The 20577-nt window shown below is 46.9% G+C and overlaps 1 protein-coding gene across 1 annotated transcript in view; it reads left to right on the forward strand.

Annotated features, from left to right (window-relative positions):
• Positions 1–20577, forward strand: part of LOC144798746 (cytochrome P450 2J2-like) — a 380876-nt gene that overhangs the window by 213701 nt on the left and 146598 nt on the right. The window contains exon 5 of the mRNA XM_078669768.1: positions 3209–3385. Within this exon, the coding sequence (XP_078525894.1) occupies positions 3209–3385 (177 nt within the window). The remainder of the gene's footprint in view (positions 1–3208; positions 3386–20577) is intronic.

The raw sequence follows: 20577 nt of genomic DNA on the forward strand, positions 1-20577 counted from the left end.
AGTCACCTACCCAATCGGCAGCAGTAGCAATCAATGACCTTGCGGCTCCAGTCGAACCCAGTCACCTACCCAATCGGCAGCAGTAGCAATCAATGACCTCGCGGCTCCAGTCGAACCCAGTCACCTACCCAACCGGCAGCTTATCCTATGATTACCATTACATAAAGGGATCGATCTCACTATTCATCAGGGGTATAGTACTACGTTATTTCGGGATTACACAATGGTTGCCAAATTAGGTGATGTACCGCCTATCCCTCGATCTAAGAGCCCCTCTCTCCCTTATTCAGTTACCACTTACCTGACCAGGATTAGCATCTGTTCACATAGTAGCATCTGACTAGGAGAATAGGTTATCTTTTCATGAAAGGATAAAGAGCACACTATGTAAAGGTTATTATCTCATAGAAGCCACCCTCTCCCCCTTGTTCAGACCCACATGGACGGGAGATGCATCCGTTCACCTGCACCTGACTGGAAGAAAGATTAGCCCCACTAGGGACAACAACAGCTACACACTGGTTCACTAAGTACTTTATTTCTCATCGTTACACATAAACACATAATACCACATTACAACACATAGCCTGCAAAGGAAAGTAAAAGATTAGGCTGTACACTCTAATAAGAAAGGGTCGACATCACCTTATTAATATGGAGTCCACAGTCAGCAGTCATCTAGGTTCCCTTCTCGTCTGGGCTTTTAGTTCATCTTGAAGTCACACCTCTGCAATCACGGGTACACGGCGGCACCGCTATGCACTGTTCCCTTCACTCCTCTCTAAGCCCCTGGGACCTTTCTCTCATCAGCTACTCTCCTTTCCTGGCTGGTCTGCTAGGAGAGTGCATGTCTCTCGATTCTTCTCCGCCTTTGGACTGGTATCTGTCTTCCCAGGAATAAGTGATAGGTTTTCTACTGACGGCCAGATATCGCCTGCAAGACTAACTCCACAACTACCTCGGGCTCCCACTAATATAGAAGCGTGTTTCTTCATGGAAAATTCCAGCCAGTAACCTGCCGCCCACCAAATTCTTGTACCTCCCCGTACCAAGGACACGTTCCCAGCCGGCCGGCCTGATGTTGTGTCTTCGGTATGAAGAAAAATACAATTCTTCGACAAGGGCCGGCCTGAACCGGTTCTCTCCAAGCGAACAACACCTCGTAACTAAAACATTACACTTGACCTAGAAGCATCCCAGGCTGCCGGGGCAGAAAGAAAGATGGAGTCTCTCCCGTTTGAGGCCTACCAGGCCCGAATTCAGCATAACTCCATGGAAAGTATACTAATACCTTAACTAAGGGGCGAATTATCCCTAATACTAACGAATCTATCCCCTAGTCTATATATATAAGCCCTAATCTAGAGAATAGGATACAGAATCCTGTCGAAATGCCTTGTAAATAGGCTCTATCCACTATTCTAACCCATGTACCAGAATGATAAGAGACTGAAGTCACCATCAATCACCTTTCCTCCAAAAAAGGCCGGGAAAATCGAGCAGAACAGCCTCCTATCAGCTCCATGCAGGGAGATCAGGGAATCATAGGTTTGATTTTGGGCAAGAGGAAGGGAGTCTGCTTCTACCCCACAGACGGTACTGCGTTAGACTCCATCATGGAAGCTACTTAAATTCTGCTTTCTCTCACATTGCAGTGTCTGCACAACCTGACTCCTTCCTGTTTATCTGAAAAGATTATGCACGGACTTAAGTCTGCAGGCTTGGGACTCTGAGTGGTTTAAGAGTCTTGAGGACTATAAGCAGTCCTTAATATGAGTGGGTGGTTGAAAGTGGGGCCCACCAACGCCCTTTTTTTAAGGACTGCAAGCTATTTTTAAACTTTGATGTACAAGGAAAAGGAGAAAACCAGCAAAGAGGGAGGTAAAGGGAAAGAAAGATGAGAAACTGGCAAGGGGAGAAAGCTGCTGTGACAGGGAACATGCAAGAGCACGATTTAGGGGTGGGAGAGTATTTAGATGGATGAACGGGCATGAGGTGAAACAAAGATTCAGCAGCCTTGGTGTCAGCAACCTTGACATTCAACAGCAGCACCAATGGACTTCTTAGAAAAAATTTGGCCCGGAACTTATTCTTTACAAATTAAGCACTGACTGTAGATGTTCTGACTTAGATCTTCCGCTGTGGAACAAGGTCCATCTAGAAATGTGCCCTTTATTCACTTATCCAGTATAGAGAGCTTGATTGGTCAATGTATTCTGCCTGTTCTGCAGTAAATTATGTGTATGTTCTTTCCAGCTAAGAGACAATGTATTTTGCTTCATGCACAACATAAAATAAATTAGCAAATATTCCTTTCAATCAGCATTCAGGATGACACGGATCTGTAGGGGCGCATAGACTATCTTCGTAGGCACTTGGGTTCAGCAATGGAGGGAGAATGACCAATTAACGCCTACCTCTGAACAAGGGGAAGGAGTTAATAGAAAAACATTGGCAAATCATTGATCAGTCTTATAAACTGAAAACTGTCATCTGATAATTGAAAATGCCCATGCAATGCCTGTTTAGAGGTGGTATAAGGATGAAACTACTAAAAATAAAAAAAATAAAAAAATGAAACTACTACTACTCAAACTGAAGTGATCTCTGTTTTCACCCCCTCCCTGACCCTTTCTGCTACCTACCATGTAGCGGACCTCATTGCCTGAAGTAGGGGGGGCGGGTCTTGGAGGAAATTTACCACCCTGGCTCCTTTTAGGCCGAACCATTCCTCTTGCTCCTCTTGAGTTATTAGGTCCATCTAGTGTTACATATGGTCCTTCCTGCCAGAAGGACTTCCATCAGTCAGGTCCCTGCTTCTCTGCTGGCCTGGTCAATCTTTTATTTAATCAGCTGGAAGCACCACCTCCTGGTCTGGTGGGTATGTTTAATACTTCTTCAATTTGTCCTTCAGATACAGGGCTGAATGCCTTAATGCAGTGTTAACTTTGCTGAGAGATCCTAACTTCCTTACAAAGTAGTGTTGTTTGAGATGTAGAGGTGGACTTAGAGTAATGATGAGTACTATATTTAGATGAGCACCTTTGCTTATTACTATCGTGACTAGTGTGTGCATGACTATTAATAGATACAGATAATAGCTAGAACAACTGAAGAAGTTATACATATAATGTATCAATATATTTTGCATACATTTCATACATCTGAATACAAATGTTTCACTTTTATTGTGTGTATTCTTGTACAGCTCTACAATTGTTTCCCACAAATAATGAAGTTCCTTCCTGGATCTCATCACAAAGTTTTTGAACACTGGAACATCATTAAAATGTTTGTTAAAAAGATTATTCAGAAGCACAGAGAGGACTGGAATCCGTCTGAACCCAGAGACTTCATAGACTGTTACATCACAGAAATTGAAAAGGTAAGGTGCAGGGATATTATTATTATGATTAGTGTTGCTTGTTAAGCACGACAAATTGCCCTGAAACGGTCTGTAGGAGCTGCTACATATCTTCAGGTGTGGGCTACATATTAAAATATTCTGAGTAGTGGACTAATAGCGTGGCTAAAACATCCATGTTTTAATAGCTTTTTTAAACTGTCTATGATCGATATTAACACAAAGCTGTATTGGGAGCTGAATCCAGTATTGAGGGGCTAGGTACCTGGGTGATCTGCCCCCATTTCAGGCAGTACGGATGCAGCAAGGATTTAACAGATATTTCCCTCAGGGGTGGGTGCATACCATTTGAGTTTTTTTTCCTGTAAATACTGAGGTCCACCCCCATAAAGGGATTTGTGGACCAAAGAAGTTGAAACCGTGGTCACTTTTTTATGGGCAACCAGTTAAAGCTGCTGTATTGTATTGGATATGTTTGAGGTTACGTTCCTGACTGTGTAAGGGATGTCTGCTCTGTAAATCTCTATACTATACTTGTCTATATGTGAAGGAAGACTGCAGTGCACTGCCCTTTTTTAAATCGGTTGTGTGAGAGGATCATGTATCATTGTTACATGGACTTTGCCTTTTCTCTGACTGATATGATGTTATACTGTTCCTGTGTGTCCTCTTTGTGTTGTAAATTAGGTAAACATGCACAGCGTCTTCTAGTGCTGCACCTTTCCATGGTGTTATTTACAGTTGTACAGCTGCTGCTTGCATTGCGCTTGTTGGAAGAAAGCATGCAGCCGTTGCTCTGCCTTTGATGTGAGCTTCTGCGTTTGTTTACTATAATGTGCCTGTTTGGTGTGTACAAAAAACCTTTCACTTCTGTCACCTCTGCTGCTCCTGCTCTTTCTATAAGGGAGGCATGCATCGCCGTTGTCAAGGTTCCGCCTATTCTGTCAGTGTGAGGTAAGTTTGCACTTTGCCTGGACAGTACCAGTTTTCTGTGTGTAGCCGTGGCTTGCATTGCTGATGCCAGTGGAGTTCTGAGTGCATGCATGTGTGCATTTGTGAAGCTGTCATGGGTACAAACCGCTGCAGGAGCTTTCTTCATTGTGAGCACTCTTATGGCTGTAATAATTATTAGTGTATTCAATTTGTTTTAAAAGTATGTAAAATTAAAATGATGTACAGTGTTACCAAACGGTGGTAGCACGTATCACAAGTTATTGATATTTGTTGTACTCTTTTGCTGCGATATTATCAAAGATCTTACAACAGTGGATGCAGTGGGGGAGGATGTATGGCAGGACTATATGCATTGGTAGGTACACATGTGTATAGAAAATAGCCGGCTGATAGAGGCGTTAAATACATTCATGTATTGGCTTTTAAAGGACATTTTATTTGCTAGCGATATTTAGTGCGATAATAAGAGAAGGTTTGTATTCTTACGTAATCTTTTCATTAGTCTGTGAACTGTATATTTTGGAAATATGAAATACATTCTTAAGTTCATACGTGCTATTTCACCACAGACTTTTATTTCTGGTGTTATGATTACTGCTGTTTAATACATGAAATGTTGTTCTATCTTGAATCTGGACACATTGTCACTTAGCTCATGTATGTGCTGTTATATCTATACTACTATTATAAAGAGAGAACTTTGAACCTTTGAGGCGGGTAAACTCAGGAACCACGGCACCACTCCAAACACCCAATACATCGTTGTAATTGTCAGGGTCTGCAGATGGACATAGGCTATATAAAAAAATAAAATATACGTTCTTTAAAATATTTACGATTAAAAAAAAAGTAGTCCTTTGGAATTAGCGCCGGCCGCGACGTGCGTGCTGACATCAGGAGCGCGGGGAGGAGCGGCGGACATGAGAGTGGGGAGGAGCGGCAGACAGGCGGGGAGGAGCGGTGAGGAGCGGCGGACAGGCGGTGAGGAGCGGCGGACAGGCGGGGAGGAGCGGCTGCTGAGGTAGGTGAAGCGGCCCGTGTGCGGCTCATTGGGGGCCTTGAAAGTGGCGGGTGCGCTCCGGGGGACCCACGGACAACGTCGGGGCGGGCGGGGGCCCTGAAGCCTGAGACAACGTCGGGGCGGGCGGGGGCCCAGAAGCCTGATTGCTCCCGGACAACGTCGGGACGGGCTGCTGGTTTATCTACAAAAGGTTAACAGCACATGGATGCTTGTGCATTTTTAGGTCGAGCTTACCAGACAGAACAGCTGTGTGGTTGCAAAAGGCTCTAGGGTTGCCACTTTTCCCAGAACAAAATCCTGACCATTTGTTAATGTTTTAAGATTCTTTAAAGGCCCAGCAGGCCCTGATTGGCAGTACCGGGCATATCCCCAGGAGGCTGGAAGGGTGGGAGTCCATTTTTGCACCTGGAGTTGATTGTGCTACGGGGGGCGATTTTGCAGCAGTGCTTCAATATAGACTTTTAGTAATATATCAGCAGGCCAGCCCACTTACTTAAAGTTTCCAGCCTCCCAGGGCCAGTCTACCGCCAGTGCTTCACGTCAGGTGTGTGTGTGTGTGCACTGCTTTATAAAACCGCACATGACATATAAAAGTTAACTCCACCGATGTGGTTTGTTTCGCTCACAGGACCGTCCATCTGTGGTAGCACATGTAAGTGCCAACAATGACACCCCCTGGTACAATTATAAGGGCCTGCACAACGCTCCCAGCCCTCTCATCTTTAACCCCTTCGGCGCTCATGACGAGCTGAGCTCGTCATGGAGTTTCCATTGACTTCAATGGAAATTACATTGATTTGCAGGTACCACCCTTAGCATCCAAGTGGTTAAAGGCCCTCCCTTGTCACCACACGATATCACATGGCCTCTCCCCATGCAGAAATACAGCCAGGCCAGCAGCCAAGGAAAACTGGGCTGTGCGACAATGATGAGCCAAGCAAACAAATTATTTTGGGAATCTGATAGATTATATTATCATTAGATGTGGATAATATTTAATACCTAATTCCTGTGAGTAGCACACACTGTCACTGCCCTGAGAGACAAAGGTGTTCCCATTGGGGAAGAGGGGGCAGCACAGACCACTGACACCAGGATTGTGTGAAAAAGGCCGCTTTATTGAAACAGGTGCACATTACAACATAGCCTGGGCCTTTGCCTTACAAAACTATAACCTCACTATACATCTTTAATCACCTACGATAAACTACCACACCCCTAAATTAACTCTCCCCATAACAACTTCAAACCTGAATAACATACTTGCATTAGAGCTGCTCAACTGCAAGTGGGACTGTAGGAGGATGGATATGTGACTATGGTTACCTCCAACTTTTTGCCTAGTGTTTAGCTGGTTTTCGACTTAGTTGACCTGGGATCCTGCTAATCAGGACCCCAGGCTATCTGCTCTCACTGTACAAAGGACTCCATGTACTTTAGGTACATCTCCAATTGGATATTGGGTCACCTTGTGAGCCCCTGTATAGTGTACCATAGGTACCCAGGGCATAGGAGCATCCAAGGCCTACCAGGGGCTGCAGCATGTATTATGCCACCCCTGGCTGGCCATCCAAATTGACACAACTGGCTGATCACTCAGCTGGGGCAAGGTCGTGTAATCACCCCTTGCTTAGGTATAGTATTCCTATACCTACCATTATATATAGACACATATATACCTATAAGTCACTCCTATGGCAGGCCTTAACAATCCTGAAGGCAGAGTGCTTGGTTTTATGTGAGATGAGGCTCTAGCATGAGCTGAGCCTGTCTGCAGCTTTCGGAACCATGTCCTTATAGCTGTTCTATGATATAGCCATACCATATACTCTTAAGTGCATTATAATCCTCGCGGTTATTGCTAACTTTGGTTTGGCTTTATCAAAACATGTCGTGTAAGTTGTCCTACCCTTTGGAATACTACCTCCTTGCCAGTTCTGGAGACGGGGGTAGCATTCCACCCTTCTAGAGGGAGAAGACATGTTGTTCCTGTTAATCCCGGTTAAAGTTAACCAGAGCCTCAACATCACAAAATGGATGCTGCTGCCACAGACACGAGTCTGACCTCCTGCTGCTGGGAGTCCTTCAAGCGAGGGAGGCTTGGACAATAGATTTCCTGCCTTGGGAGGTGCTAGCACCACCCCAGACAGGCCTTAGTGTATTGGGGCAGGGAGGGCTGAATGAAATGAGACACTGCCCGGGGCACACAAGGTGCTCCATGCATAGTCCGGTTGAAACCAGTTGCTGGGGCACTCCGACCCCAGCTCTGGCGCGAAACTTGACCCCCTTCCCTGGTCCCACCCATAGGAGGTACCTAGCAGGTAATCCAGCCCCTTTGATTGGTATAAAGGTAGGAGCTGAGTCAAGAGACTTTAGATTTATCCTGAACTGAAACTTGTAACGAAACTCTGGACCTTCGACATTCTACTGCAACTAGAAGACTGTAAAATCTCCCTTATGGTCAAGGAGTGACCACCCTGTGCAAACAGGCACCATCCAGCGATCTGCAGTTTACTTTGTCGACGCTCCCGCCGGAGCGCGAGCACAGAGTCTGACAAGAGCCATACTTCCAGACTTCTTTGACCCCGATCCACAACCACAGCAAAGCTGAGACCCGTGGAGGCGACGAGAGACGTGGGACCAGCCATCTTGAATAACCTGCTCTTTGCTACTTGTGCAGCTTCTGAGGCACCCTCGAAGTTGTGCATTGAGGATTGAGAAGCCCTAGCCCCGAGCACCTTCTGCACCGACGCACAGCCCTCCACACTCCACGAGTGCTGCGTGGGGCCTGCTAGTGTTTTTTTGCTTGACGCATCTGTCTGGTTACTTGCCCGTTGGCTAGTGGCCTCTGTGACGATGAACCTTTGAACCTGAACCACCTGCCTGGTTGCTCCAGGTGGACCCCTGCTTCCCTGCAAAGGAGAAGCCCCATAGACCTTGCTGGTATAATCCTAAGCGAATATTCGATTCCTGCGTGGGTTACTTTTGCCAAGGCCTGTTGACTCCAATCCGGAAGCCAACACCGCCAACAGCGAGATCCTTTGTGGGACAGTCAGTATCCAGCTCCTGGTCATCGTCGACGCCTCCTGGTCCACGTGGCTGCAGAGTCAAGCTTCACGACATCACCTGATTGCTTCACGACATCGCCTGGTTCCTTCCTGGTCACTGGCTAGTGACCCAGACTCTGTCCCCTCTGCTTTCAGGTACTCTTCATCCTCGATCCGCCCTTGGATCCAACCGGACACTTCTCTCCTGGTCGCCTGCAGCATCTTTTTACAGGTCTCCATAGGAATCAGCGATGAAACCCGACACAACTTGACACCTATTCACCCGGCTCCTGTGGGTGAGGTAACGCAGGCACTCCGGTGCTCCTGTAGGTATTGACTATCCTAGTGTATTAGTTTTCAGTGGCTTTCTCCTAGTACATCCAGAAGTGTCCTAAAAGAACTAGTTTCTAACTCTTACGTTCCCATTGTTTCCCTATGGTAACTCGCGTGTGTGAATAGACACTGCACACGCAACCCGTGGGCCTCCTGCTCCCTAACTCTTGTTAGCTCAGCAAAGCCCCAGCGATTCCCTAGGCCCTAGGCCTATCCTGTGTTCGTGACGTGGTTCTTATACAACTATTTTAGTATATGGTTCTACGTGCCCTAGGGCTCTACTGTATATTGTGCAACTTATTGTATGATAATTAAGTAACTTGTTATGTGCTTTGTCCTCTGACCTCATAAAGAGTTCAGAGGGGTTGTGTTAGTAATAAATACATATATATTTTATATATAACCTGTGTGGTGTCCTTTCATTTGGTATTCAAGGGGTTACATATGGTAAAACAGCTTGCTTCACATGCTTTCTGAAGTTTTAGCCTAAGTCTGCTTTGTCCATGCTACCTCTAGGATAGCTGGTCTATAAGGTTGACTTTACAACCATCACCATAAGGGTTGTTTGGACTGGTGCAAGGTGCTCACAAGAATAGTGAACATCATATACCAGGCCAACTTCTCACAGGGACTTCTAAAATCCTTTCCCTTTTCCTACCTCAAATACCCTTTGAACTTCCTACCTAGCCTTGAAGTTCCTATGTCATCCAGGGTGAACTTCCTACCGAGCGGGCTCCCCTTCAGCCTGAACTACAGCTGACAAACAATAAACCTCTGTAAATCATGACAACATCTCAGCCCATCGCTACTCAGAGGAAGGAGGGAAGGGGAGCACCCCCTTGCCCCCACCTCCCTCCTTACTCTGCGCCCCCAGCCCTAGCCTTCACTATACTGGAAGGAAAATGTCCCCTGTCACTCATCCCCCTAAAGATTTGGCCAAAGCCAACTTTATCTGGAGCAAGTAAAGCTCCATCCCCATGAATGACAAATGCACACCCTGCGCCTTGAGAAATTCAATCTCCTCGTACCTGAGATCCAAATGCACTATCTTGCCAATCCAACTGCCCCTGCAGAAAACTTGCATCTCTTTGTTAAATTTCTTTCTAGCCTTGTCTATGACAGATGGTTTCACCACTGTAGGCCATACTCTCCTTGGGAAAAATTTGGTCCACATGACGTGACAGCCTGCCCAAAGCTTGTGAATCTACCGTAAATCATCTCTCATCGCCTTAATAAGTGCTAGTCCCTTTTGCACAACCATATCATTCTCCCCTAAGTGAATGATGAGCACATCTGACCATTTCCTGACCACTAAAAGCTTGTTCAAACATGGTATGAGCTCTCTCCACCACATACCCCCTCTCCCTACCCAGGAGATAGAGTAAACAATATTGTTGAATCTTATATTGAGTCCATTACAGCTTGACCTAGCTTGCCGCTCAGCCCACTTAATGAAAGAGTGGCCCACAATCAATATTTCCTTCCCCGCCACCTGTGGCCTGGCAACAGAACCTGAAAAAGAAACAAAGTTGACAACCTGTATGTTACTCTCCCCATCTACCTACCGCCTAGGGCCCCATACCCGTCCACTTTCTTCCGTCGCTGCCCCAATCCTAAATGAATGAGTCCCAAACGTAATTGGGTCCCGGCCCACCGTACTAAAAGCTGTGCGCGCAACCTCCAGTAACTGGAAAGCCATAACCGGCTTGCCATCGTCATGCTGAAAAACTCTCCCCCCCCAACAACCACCCCATCTCGCAAAGCCTCCACCAAATGTGCCGGGTAAATGTCCGCCGATGGATAATATTTCAATAGCATCATCTCCTACTCTCCTTTGGTCACTCTTGGACTTATATAGCCAGACCTGTATCCCATCGTCCTTGAAAGGTACATTCAACCAGAATAAACCCCTACTGCTCTTGCCCCCCAACAGTTCCAAAATTCAAAAAGCCCCCCAACAGTTCCAAAATCCAAAAAGCCCCAAAAATCATCCAGGTCATAATGGCCGAAAAAAATACTATTTCCTTATTACCCGAGCATACCGCCTGAAGAGATGGAATTAATTTTACCGGAATGTTCAATGTCAGAGGCCGATGGGTACACCCTCCAGGCCCCACTTCTCTCGCCCTGCCCTCCAATACTCATTTCCCCAGTTCCCCAGCTGAAGTGGCAAAACTCCATAGCACATTACCCATAAAAGCAATGCCCGCCAATTTTCCTGCAGTGGTCACACTTGACTGCCCCTTCTCTATAAGACAGAGGATGAAATGAACTACGTTCCCCACCCACACTCCCGACATCTCTTCATGGGTCCCCCCACCAGGAATTCTGCCGATGCCTGGAGGTATGGCCTACTCGTAGAAAGGACTAAAGATTCCACTACTAATTTTAGCATCCTTTCTCTCCTACGGACCACCGTTCCTGTGTATCTTCTGCCAATCCGCCTCCGTGGCCAGCCCATGGAACCTCTCCCACTGCAAACGAGACAAAACATCGGCAATGTCACTGTCGCTGGGAATGTGTCGGGCTCTGAACTTTATAGCAAATCTCAAACAATGCAATACAAACACCTGCAGCAGCTGCCAAAACTGTGGCTCCCTGGCCGACTGCCCATTGACCATCTGTACTACTGACATGTTGTCCAGGTGGAAAATAACTCTCTTGTGAGCTAGCTGTGTCCCCCAGAGTATGACTGCTATCACCAAGGAAATAAATTCCCAAATAGCAATGCTGTACTTTCCCTCTTTCCATGCTTTCAGCCATTCCTCTGCACACCACTGTCCTTGCCAATACAGGCCAAAGCCTTAACCTCACGCTGCATCAGAAAATATTTGTGCATCCCAATCAATATCTGCAAATAAAGTCAATGGAATCTCGTTAAAAGACTGCAAGAAAGCCCTCCCCATCCTCAAATCCTCTTTTACTCCCACCAACAGGCTACTATTATTTTGAGGATTAGGGCAACCCTGAAAGGGACAAACCTAATCGTCTGCAAAAAAGTTTAAATGGCCCAGAAATATCTGTACTTCTTTAACCGTCACCTTGTGTTTGCTCATTCAGCAGAGTCAGCAAGTTACTCTTTTTGTCCTCAGGAAACTGGGCCTCCTTTGGGATGGAATTGATCTAAATACCTAAAAAGGACAACACCTCCAGAAGGCCCACTGTCTCCTCTGGGGGGAAAGGAACCCTTAATTCGGTCATCAGTATCTGAAGGTTAACCAGCGATTGCTGGTAGTCTCCAGAACCGGCAGTCACCACAAAGAAAAAATCATCCAAATAATGCATCATCAGGTCTTGTCCTGTGTGCCAGATGAATAGCCACTGAAGAATTGTGCTAAAACACTAAAATGGTGCACACGAAATAGAACAACCCATCGGGAGTGCTTTGTCCACAAACTGGATGCAGTGCAACTGAAAATTGGCAGGGTGTACCATCAACAAACGGAAGGCAGATTTGCTGTCGCTCTTAGCCCTTAGCACCCCCGGTCCGACTTTCTCCACTAAAGCCAAGGCCACGTCCACTGAGTAGTATGTCACTGTTATCTGTTCAGTCGAAATGAAATCGTTCACAGACTGACCTTCCGGCCAAGAGAGGTGCTGTACCAGCTGATACTGCCCTCGTTCCTTCTTAGGTACCACCCCAATAGGACACACAATGAGTAGCTTCATTGGCCAGTCATTAAAAGGACCCGCCACTCTCCACTCCTGTGCAATTGTGCAATTTCTCCCTGACCACTGGTGCATTCTCAGTTGCAGATTTCAGATTGGAAGCCCAACAGCCTCCTCTCTGGCCTTCGTATTCGAGCCTTAACCCATCCGTGGAGCCTCCTATCAGCTCCCGAGCATTCTCAGTCTTGTCATACAGAAAAAGCCAAAATGAGAGCCCTCTTTGGATCTAAATTACCCATGTAAGAGTTTCAAAATCTTGACATACTCTCCTTTCCATACCTTCTCTTTAGTTGACTCCATAAGATGGGCCCCAACGGTTTGGATGTCCCCGTGCACTCTAGCTTTTTGAATTTCACTTCCTTAATCTCCTTCTTGTCCTGCTTTGTGTCACCCAACTGCACTCCCTCCTGTCCCGTCAGTAACCAGTTATCCCCCTTCTGGCTTCTTCTGTAGTGACCCCTCTTAGCAGTGGCGGCTGGTGAGATTTGAAAGTGGTGAAGCGTAAAGTTATCGTGGTACTGCACTGAGGCGAGCGAGCGTAGCACCTAACACCTAAGGGGGGGTTCGCAGGGTTCTCCCCTGAGAATATTTTGAAAAAAGAGTGGCTAAATGAAGCATTTTCAAGCAAATTTGAGGAAGCAGGAAGGTTGATAAAGCACTTGCGAAAGTGTTATGACAGGATCTGTAACAACAGCCTTATATCAATCAACTTCACCCCAACACAAGTACAAACATACACTCAAACACAATCAAGTACACACATAAAGCACGAGTCACAAACATTTGTTTAGGCTTAAAGACCTGTACACAAAAAAGTACACAGAGACCTCTGCAGCTGCAAGCAGACGTTGAAATACTCAATTTACTCACAAAGTGACAAACACAAAACCCGCAGCCAGACATACTGGGCCCGGTGCGACCTCACAAGCACCCCTGGTCACACCTTCCCCTTTCTGGGAGCTTCCAGGAGACACGCTGGGCTGGATGAGGAAATACTGAGTGCTTGTCCCAGCAAGTCGAGTTTCATTCTGTGTTCAAAAATTACCAGCTTCCTTTTTCTGCCTCCCACTCATTTCTGTGTTTTGGTGTCTTTGTGTCTCACACCCTTCACCATCTCTGCCACCCTCTCCTCAGCTGCCCTGTGCATTTCCAACTCACCTTTAGGTCTCCCCATCACGCTTTCTACCTCCTGTTTTCCCCCATACAGATCTGCCTGAATTGCACCCTCTTTCATGTTCATCCTTTCACTCTCTCCTTTGTGTCACTCTTTCCACTCCCCTTTGCCCTCCCCTCCTCTCTGTGAACCTCTCTCTCTGTCACTCTCCTCTCATTGCCACTCTTTCCACTCTCATTTGACCCTTATGAATCTCATCTCACGGTCTTCATCTCCATCCGTGTCAGTCTCTCCTTGCTGCCACTCCCTTTTGCCCTTCCCTCCTCTCTGTGAACCTCTCTCTCTGACCTCCATCTCTGTCACTCTCCTCTCACTGCCATTGTTTACACTCTCATTTGGCCCTTATGAACCTCATCACACGCTCTTTTATCTCCATCCGTGTGACTCTCCTTGCTGTACCTCTTTCCACTTCCCTTTGTCCCTCCATGCAAATCTCTCTCATCTGCATCTCTGTTACCCCCTCTCTTTGACACTCGTTACCCTCCGTCCCTTTCTCCTCTCTGTGAACTTCTCTCTCATCTCCATCCCTGTCACTCTCCTCTAATTTTCACTCTTTGCACTTCCCTCTGTCCATCCATCCTCTCTGTGAACCTCTCTCTCATCTGCACTCCCTGTCCCCTCCTTTCATTGTCTCTCTTTGCACTCCCCTTTGCTCCTGCCCTTTCCATGTCATGATCCGTGGCTACTTCTTCCCACTCTTCCTTTCCCTCTCTCTCTCCTCTTACGCTTTTATTTTAACTCTCTCTCCATATTACACCAACAGTGGTTCCTCCTTGCCCCACTCTGCCTATACCATCTCACTCCCTATCATGTTTCCATTTTGTTTCTTCATCTACTTTTCTCAGTCGCCAACTTTTTCACTGACATTTTTTCTTCTGTGCCTCTGCTGCCCTATTCCTTTCCTACATCTCCTTCTTGCTTTTCATCTCTCAGCCCACTTCTTTTATCTCGTCCTCATCCTAGCTGCTTCTCGGTCAACTCCAATTTGTCAAAGGGCCCCTTTATCAAATCTTGGCTTTATAGCCCGCAGGACAGCTCATGCCAGGCCTCCCTGCCTCCATTGTCACATTTGTTTCAGCACTGAAACAGATGTGACAATGGAGGCTGGGCTCTTTCAACATGTGTTTTGTCACATTGAGATGGCTCCCTCAGATACCCACAAAGTCCCAGCTAGGTCACAACCGAAAAAAGCTTGCACCAGAGTCGCATCTCTGAGAATAACATTTAACTTATTTAAGATGCAGGGGTGTCCAGCGCTAGTCCACGAGGAAAAGTGAGGCAACACTTTTTTGGGTAACTACACTGTACACTAAACCTTGTGGGCCAGTGCCGCTCGAGTTTGGAGTTTTTATTTTTTTTTATTTTTTTTGGGATTAAAGACTTTTATTCAGATTTACAAGTCAGTACACCGCTATTCAGCCAACAACCCGGAGGCAGGCAGCATCTGTATTTTCAATTCGACCTCATTATGTGGTCATGTCCCGTATACATTTGTACATAACTTCCAATACGGCTTTGTGTATTATAATAATAGAGAAGAAAAACTATAAAACAAACATTCATAACTAAACCAACAGAGTTCTGTGTTGTGATACGTCTGGCTGTTTCGTACTTACAGTGTCTTGTCACCTTTACCGGAGTGAGTCTGGGAGGTCGCAGCAAGGTAAGGGTTGGGGGGGTGGTGGGGGGGAAGGGGAGCCATCTCAATGGGCAAGCCACATCTGGCCTCTCATCCATACGTCCATAAGTGGTCACATTGCTAGGAGTTATTCTCATTCAATCACCTCGCCAGTCGATCCCCAGTTCACCAAGCACCTTGTCACATCAGGCAGTCTCCCACGTTTCAGCTCCAGTCTATCGTAGTACTTTCATGCCTACCTCCTGTCCTTATCTACCCTAAGCATGGGCGGATTTTGCGGATTCGCAATCCGCGAATTTGCGGATTTGCGGATTGCGACAATACGCAAAATCCGCGGATTTGCGGATTTTTTGGGGGTGTGTGTGTTCGCACGGGTTTCTGCAAATTCGCGAGGGTTTTGGACAATTTCGCAAATTGCAAACTTACTTGTCGGGTCGCCAGTTTTGCGAACTTGTTGTTTCTACGTGCCCAGCCTGTTTGCAAGGCTTTCTTCATCACTGCCACCCTCTGTCACCACTGGCACTCTCTTTGGTCACCCATGCCACCCTCTGGCTCACCCATGTCACCCTCTGTGTCATCACAGCACCCTCTGGTTCACCAGTGTACATTATTGGGGCAAAGCAAAGCACTGCCATCCTCTGTCAACACTGGCACTCTGGTTCACCCATGCCACCCTCTGGTTGGCACACCCATGCCACCCTCGGTGTCATCACAGCACCCTCTGATTGACCAGTGAGTGTACATTATTGTGGCAAAGCCAAGCACACCTGCTAAGTGCTTTAAGTTTTGCAAACAACAACACCTGCCCTGCCCCAACTAACATTAATGAAGGCTGGCACCTGCTTATCTGCTCCCTTTCCTTTTTGTTGCAATGTAAAAAAATTTTAACAGGATGCAATGGCATACTTGTAACTATTCTGTGACTGTCAGAGCAGGGTCACACAATAGTTGCAAGTAGGCAACCGGATTCTGGAGGGCCCCTTCAGGAAGCACTACAGGTAAATGGTTACAAATGATGAGCTCGAACTTTTGCACCTGCTCGTTGGTTTTGCTTTTGCAAAACTCGTTTTTCGGTAATTTCGCCCTATTCGCGAGGCGCGGCGTCGTGCGAAATCGACCGTGGAAGCCGCAAACTCGTGCGAGTTACCCCAAGGTTGAGTATGGGCGCCGCCATTTTGTTTGCGTGACGTATTTCCGTTTCCGCCCGCTATGTGTAATCTCGCGCAATGAGCGCCTTGCGAATGCAAGTTCACACGAGTTCGCAAGAGAAATCGCGTGCGAACTTACTTACACGCACGTGTTCGGGCCGCCATCTTGTTTTTCATTCATTCCTATGTGTCTGGGCATGGTGTTTCTATCCTCTGTATATCTCTGCCATCCTTTGCTTGTTTTAATAATTTTTTGATCTATTTAACTTTTTTTCTATCCCTCTAGTTTTCTAGGTCTATATTTTTGTGTTTTAGGCTACTTTTGTTTACTTTTCAACTACTTTTTTAAACTTTTATTTCCTTCTTCCCTACTCTTATTCTTTTTCATTTTCCCTCCTTACTGCTAACACCTGCCCAGAACATGGTGAAGACAGCTGTCAAGGTGCCCAAGACGGGCACCGCAGCCCGTGCCCGGCTTCCGTGTGGCCGTTTGAGGGCGGAAATGGTGGTGCCCAGGGAGATCTTCAGCCCTGAGGAGGTGGGCTCACTCGCTTTTTATGTGCAGCGCCGTCTCCCCAGGACCATCGCGGCAGGCGGCAGGATCGCTGCTGGTTATACCAACAGCCAGGAGCGACGGAAGCGGTGGGGGCAGGTGTGCCGGGCCCTTTTTGAAATCACAGGGGTCCAGCGCACCTACAATCAAGTGACCCACCGCTGGACCGATATCCTGGACCGGGAGCGCGACCTGCTAGACCTGCTGGGAGTGGAGGTCCCCGGGCTTGGTGAGTAGTAGTAGCAATTTTTTCATCACTCACTACTCTGTTTTTTCTCCTGCTCTGTGTGACTGTGTTATATTGCAAATGTTTGCTTTAACTTTTTTACAAAGAGCAATAATGCTGCTGATTACATTGATAGGAGAGGTAAATTAATATTTCCAAATCTTCTGTGCATTTCAGGTGCACTGTTCTCCTTCTCTGTGGCGGTGCCACTGCTTATTTGTTTTCTATTTTGTGTTCATTTAATTGGGCTGAGTAATGTATGAGTGTACTTTACAGAACTGCGTAATGCTAGACACAAAGGGGCAGATTTACAAGCCCCTTGCGCCACGTTTACGCTGCCTTACCTGACGCACAGTGACGTAAACGTGGCGAATCCATGCGAGTCATGTACAACGAGATGCATCTAAGGAGATGCGCCACGTTAAGGCCTGGGCCTGCGCCACAATGGGTGCGTTCCCACGCAGGGGGGGGGGGGGGTGGCAGTCAGGCAGCTGTGCGCCTCGCAAAAGTGCCTGCGTGAAATCTACAAGATTTAACGCAGGCACTTCCGCGACGCTGCTACGTCAATTCTTTATGCCTGCTTGCTTGAAGCAGGCGTAAGGACTGATGCGGTATGTTGAGTATTGGGCAGCCCTGAGCATTGCTATAGTTGCATGGCGCCTGCGACGCGACTCTAGAGATGCGCCCCTCTTTCGTCACGAGATGCGTCACGCATCTGCCTACCCTTGCGCCAGGGTTTGCCGCATTGTAATTGCGGCGCATCTGCCGTGACGCAAGGTTAGTTTTGCGTTACGCATTTGTTCTGGTGCACATCTGGAGGTGTCCAGCTCAGAACTCGTAAGTATGCCCCTAAGTGTCAGATTAGCAATTACCTGCGCATCCCTGCAAAGTGTGCGGCACGCCAGCACCACCCGTATTTATATCGGACATGAGTCCCTTTCTCACTGCTCCATCAGGATTCAAGCAAGCCGGGCCGAAGAGGCTGAAATGCCAGAAACCGGTCCCCGGTAGCTTGTCTCCTTTCTGGTGAAGAATTGGCTTGGTAGTTTGGTCTGCCCTGTTCCCATGATGCACTGGGCCAGGGACAGACCAATTTGCATATAGCCAGGTTCTGAGCTGGGATGGGGCAGTGAGATAAATAACGGTGATGGATCAAGCCCTGATCTTTGGACTGGGTAAGAGTGGTCTGCTTAATTCAGACACTCTGTTCATCACCACCCCCTTTTCTGTATCGTATTTACAATGCGGCACACCATGGTCCCAAAACGTCACCGAAGCGTTACGCATCGGTGCCGTAAAGGCGGCTCATTGATGGAGTTGCGTTGCAACGATGGCGCAGCTCCAGCAATGCTGCGTCAAGCCGTACGTCTGCTTCATGCAGGCGCAGGGTTTCAGTGACGCATCATTGTCCTAAATGACTGATTGAAATTTTATATATTCCCCATAGCCACTTTTAGCATGCGTTCCTGCGCAGGAACGCCCTCCCTTGCGCTGGAACGCTCCCTTATGGCGCAGGGCTTTAGAATGGGATGCATCTCCCATATGCGTCACGTTGTTAATATATGCCACACCATGGCGCCTCTCTTGTTGTGGCGCTGCGTCACAAAAGTGACGCAAGAACGGAGCAAAAGAGCTGCAAGGGGCTTGTAAATCTGCCCCTAGAGTAGAGGCTCAGGTGCAGTCCTTCCTTTGTAGCCCTCTTTTTGGCTGAAATAGTTGGTTCTTGTTCTTTCTAAATGTTTGATTTGGTTGACAAGGACATCGACAAGCAGCAATCATCAATGTTTTCTGTTCATTCTTTCATGTTGTACATCAGGTCCGCCCAGGGGCAAGTGGACAGAAAAAGCGGATGCAGTGGCTCCAAAGGAGGAGGATGCAGGCCAGGGTGGCGAGTGCTCCTTTGCTGGCCCCAGTAAGTTTTCATTGAAATATAGAGGACCTATTGTTGTCCAAGCGTTCCTAATTTAATTTTTTTGAAATAGTGTTTAGATAGGAGCAAAATCCATAATACTACTGTTGCAGGGACAATTCTCCACAAACCTAACTATGGACACCAAAGACCAGAGTAATAATATTTCATAGTGACGTGTTTGGCACACTGTATAAACCTGGTAGTGTCAGCGGCACGGACTCCTCCTTGCAAAAATTACAAAACCTTTCGCTCAGTCACTCTAGTCTGGAGGACCAAAAACCACAGAGTCTATTCAAGTTTAAAAGCTTTATTTAAAGTTAAAGTAAACACATATATTAAAATAAAGTTAGCTGGAAATGGAAAAGTGCTTGGTGCTGAGTTGATGAGTAATGGAACACATTTCTTGTGGTCGAGCCGAGCTTTCACCTGGTTTGAAGTTGATGTTGCTCTTGTCCTTAGAAGTCCAGTTTCTGTCTGTTCAGAGAAAAATGATATGTGTTAAAATTAATTAAGCATTCATCAGTTATGACAAAAAAATGCAGCAAGACAACAGCCTTCCCTGGAAGGATGGACATTTTTACTTTAGACTAGAGTAGACAGTCAATTAATTTTTCTGTTGTTTTCACATTTCTTCATTCATAGACCAAATACTAGTGAGTGGTGTAATCTAACATTCTTAAATCTACTTTGTAGGTGGAACATCTGGTGGCGGGGCCAGCTCGGATGTGGTGGTGATCATTGACTCTGAGTCCGAGGACAGCTCTGGGGAGAATGAGGCGCAAGTGGCCAATGAACAGACTGTGAGGAAGCAGACAGTGGCGGTGGCGAGTACAGGTAAGCTGGATCATGGTACTATCTGACTCTTACATAGGATATGATGTGTATCCAGTGCTGGCCCAGTGACAAATTACAATATGGTAATTACAGCAGGCTGGGACCGACAGACAGATAGAGGCAGAGACAGAGAGAGAGGAAGACAGAAGGAGAGAGAGAGAGGGAGGGAGCCAGAGGGAGGGTGAGGGAGGGAGACAGAGAGAGAGAGACAGCGAGGTAGAGGGAGACACAGGGAGACAGAAAGAGGGAGACAGAGAGAGAGAGAGAGAAGGAAACAGACATATCGCCTGGGCCTGGTGCAGATGATACGGTTGCTGGTGTGGTTAACGGCTCAGAGGAAAAGTCACTCACTTCTGCCAGATCTCTTTCATATGAAAGAGCATCAAACCAAGGATACAAGTGAGTTGTGGGAAGGGAAATGGTGATTCAAGCGCCCCCCCTTGCCCCTCCCTGCGGACGCCCATGATACTGGCCTGAATAGTTTTGTACTGCGCTGGCTAGTTGCTAGTTGTACTGTGACACAACTTCCTGCTGAATCATTTTGTGTTAATCATATTCTTAAAGAGCATTGGTTACATATTATGTCTTTCTTTCTTCATATAGTTGGTAATACTAAAACCTCAAAACCGACGAGGAGTATGCTGGCTGTACTGGCCCGGCAACGGAGGCTGGAAGCAACTGTTGCCCAATATCGGCGGCTGGT

Source organism: Lissotriton helveticus, chromosome 1_2 (assembly GCF_964261635.1).
Source record: "Lissotriton helveticus chromosome 1_2, aLisHel1.1, whole genome shotgun sequence".
NCBI classification, from domain to species: domain Eukaryota; kingdom Metazoa; phylum Chordata; class Amphibia; order Caudata; family Salamandridae; genus Lissotriton; species Lissotriton helveticus.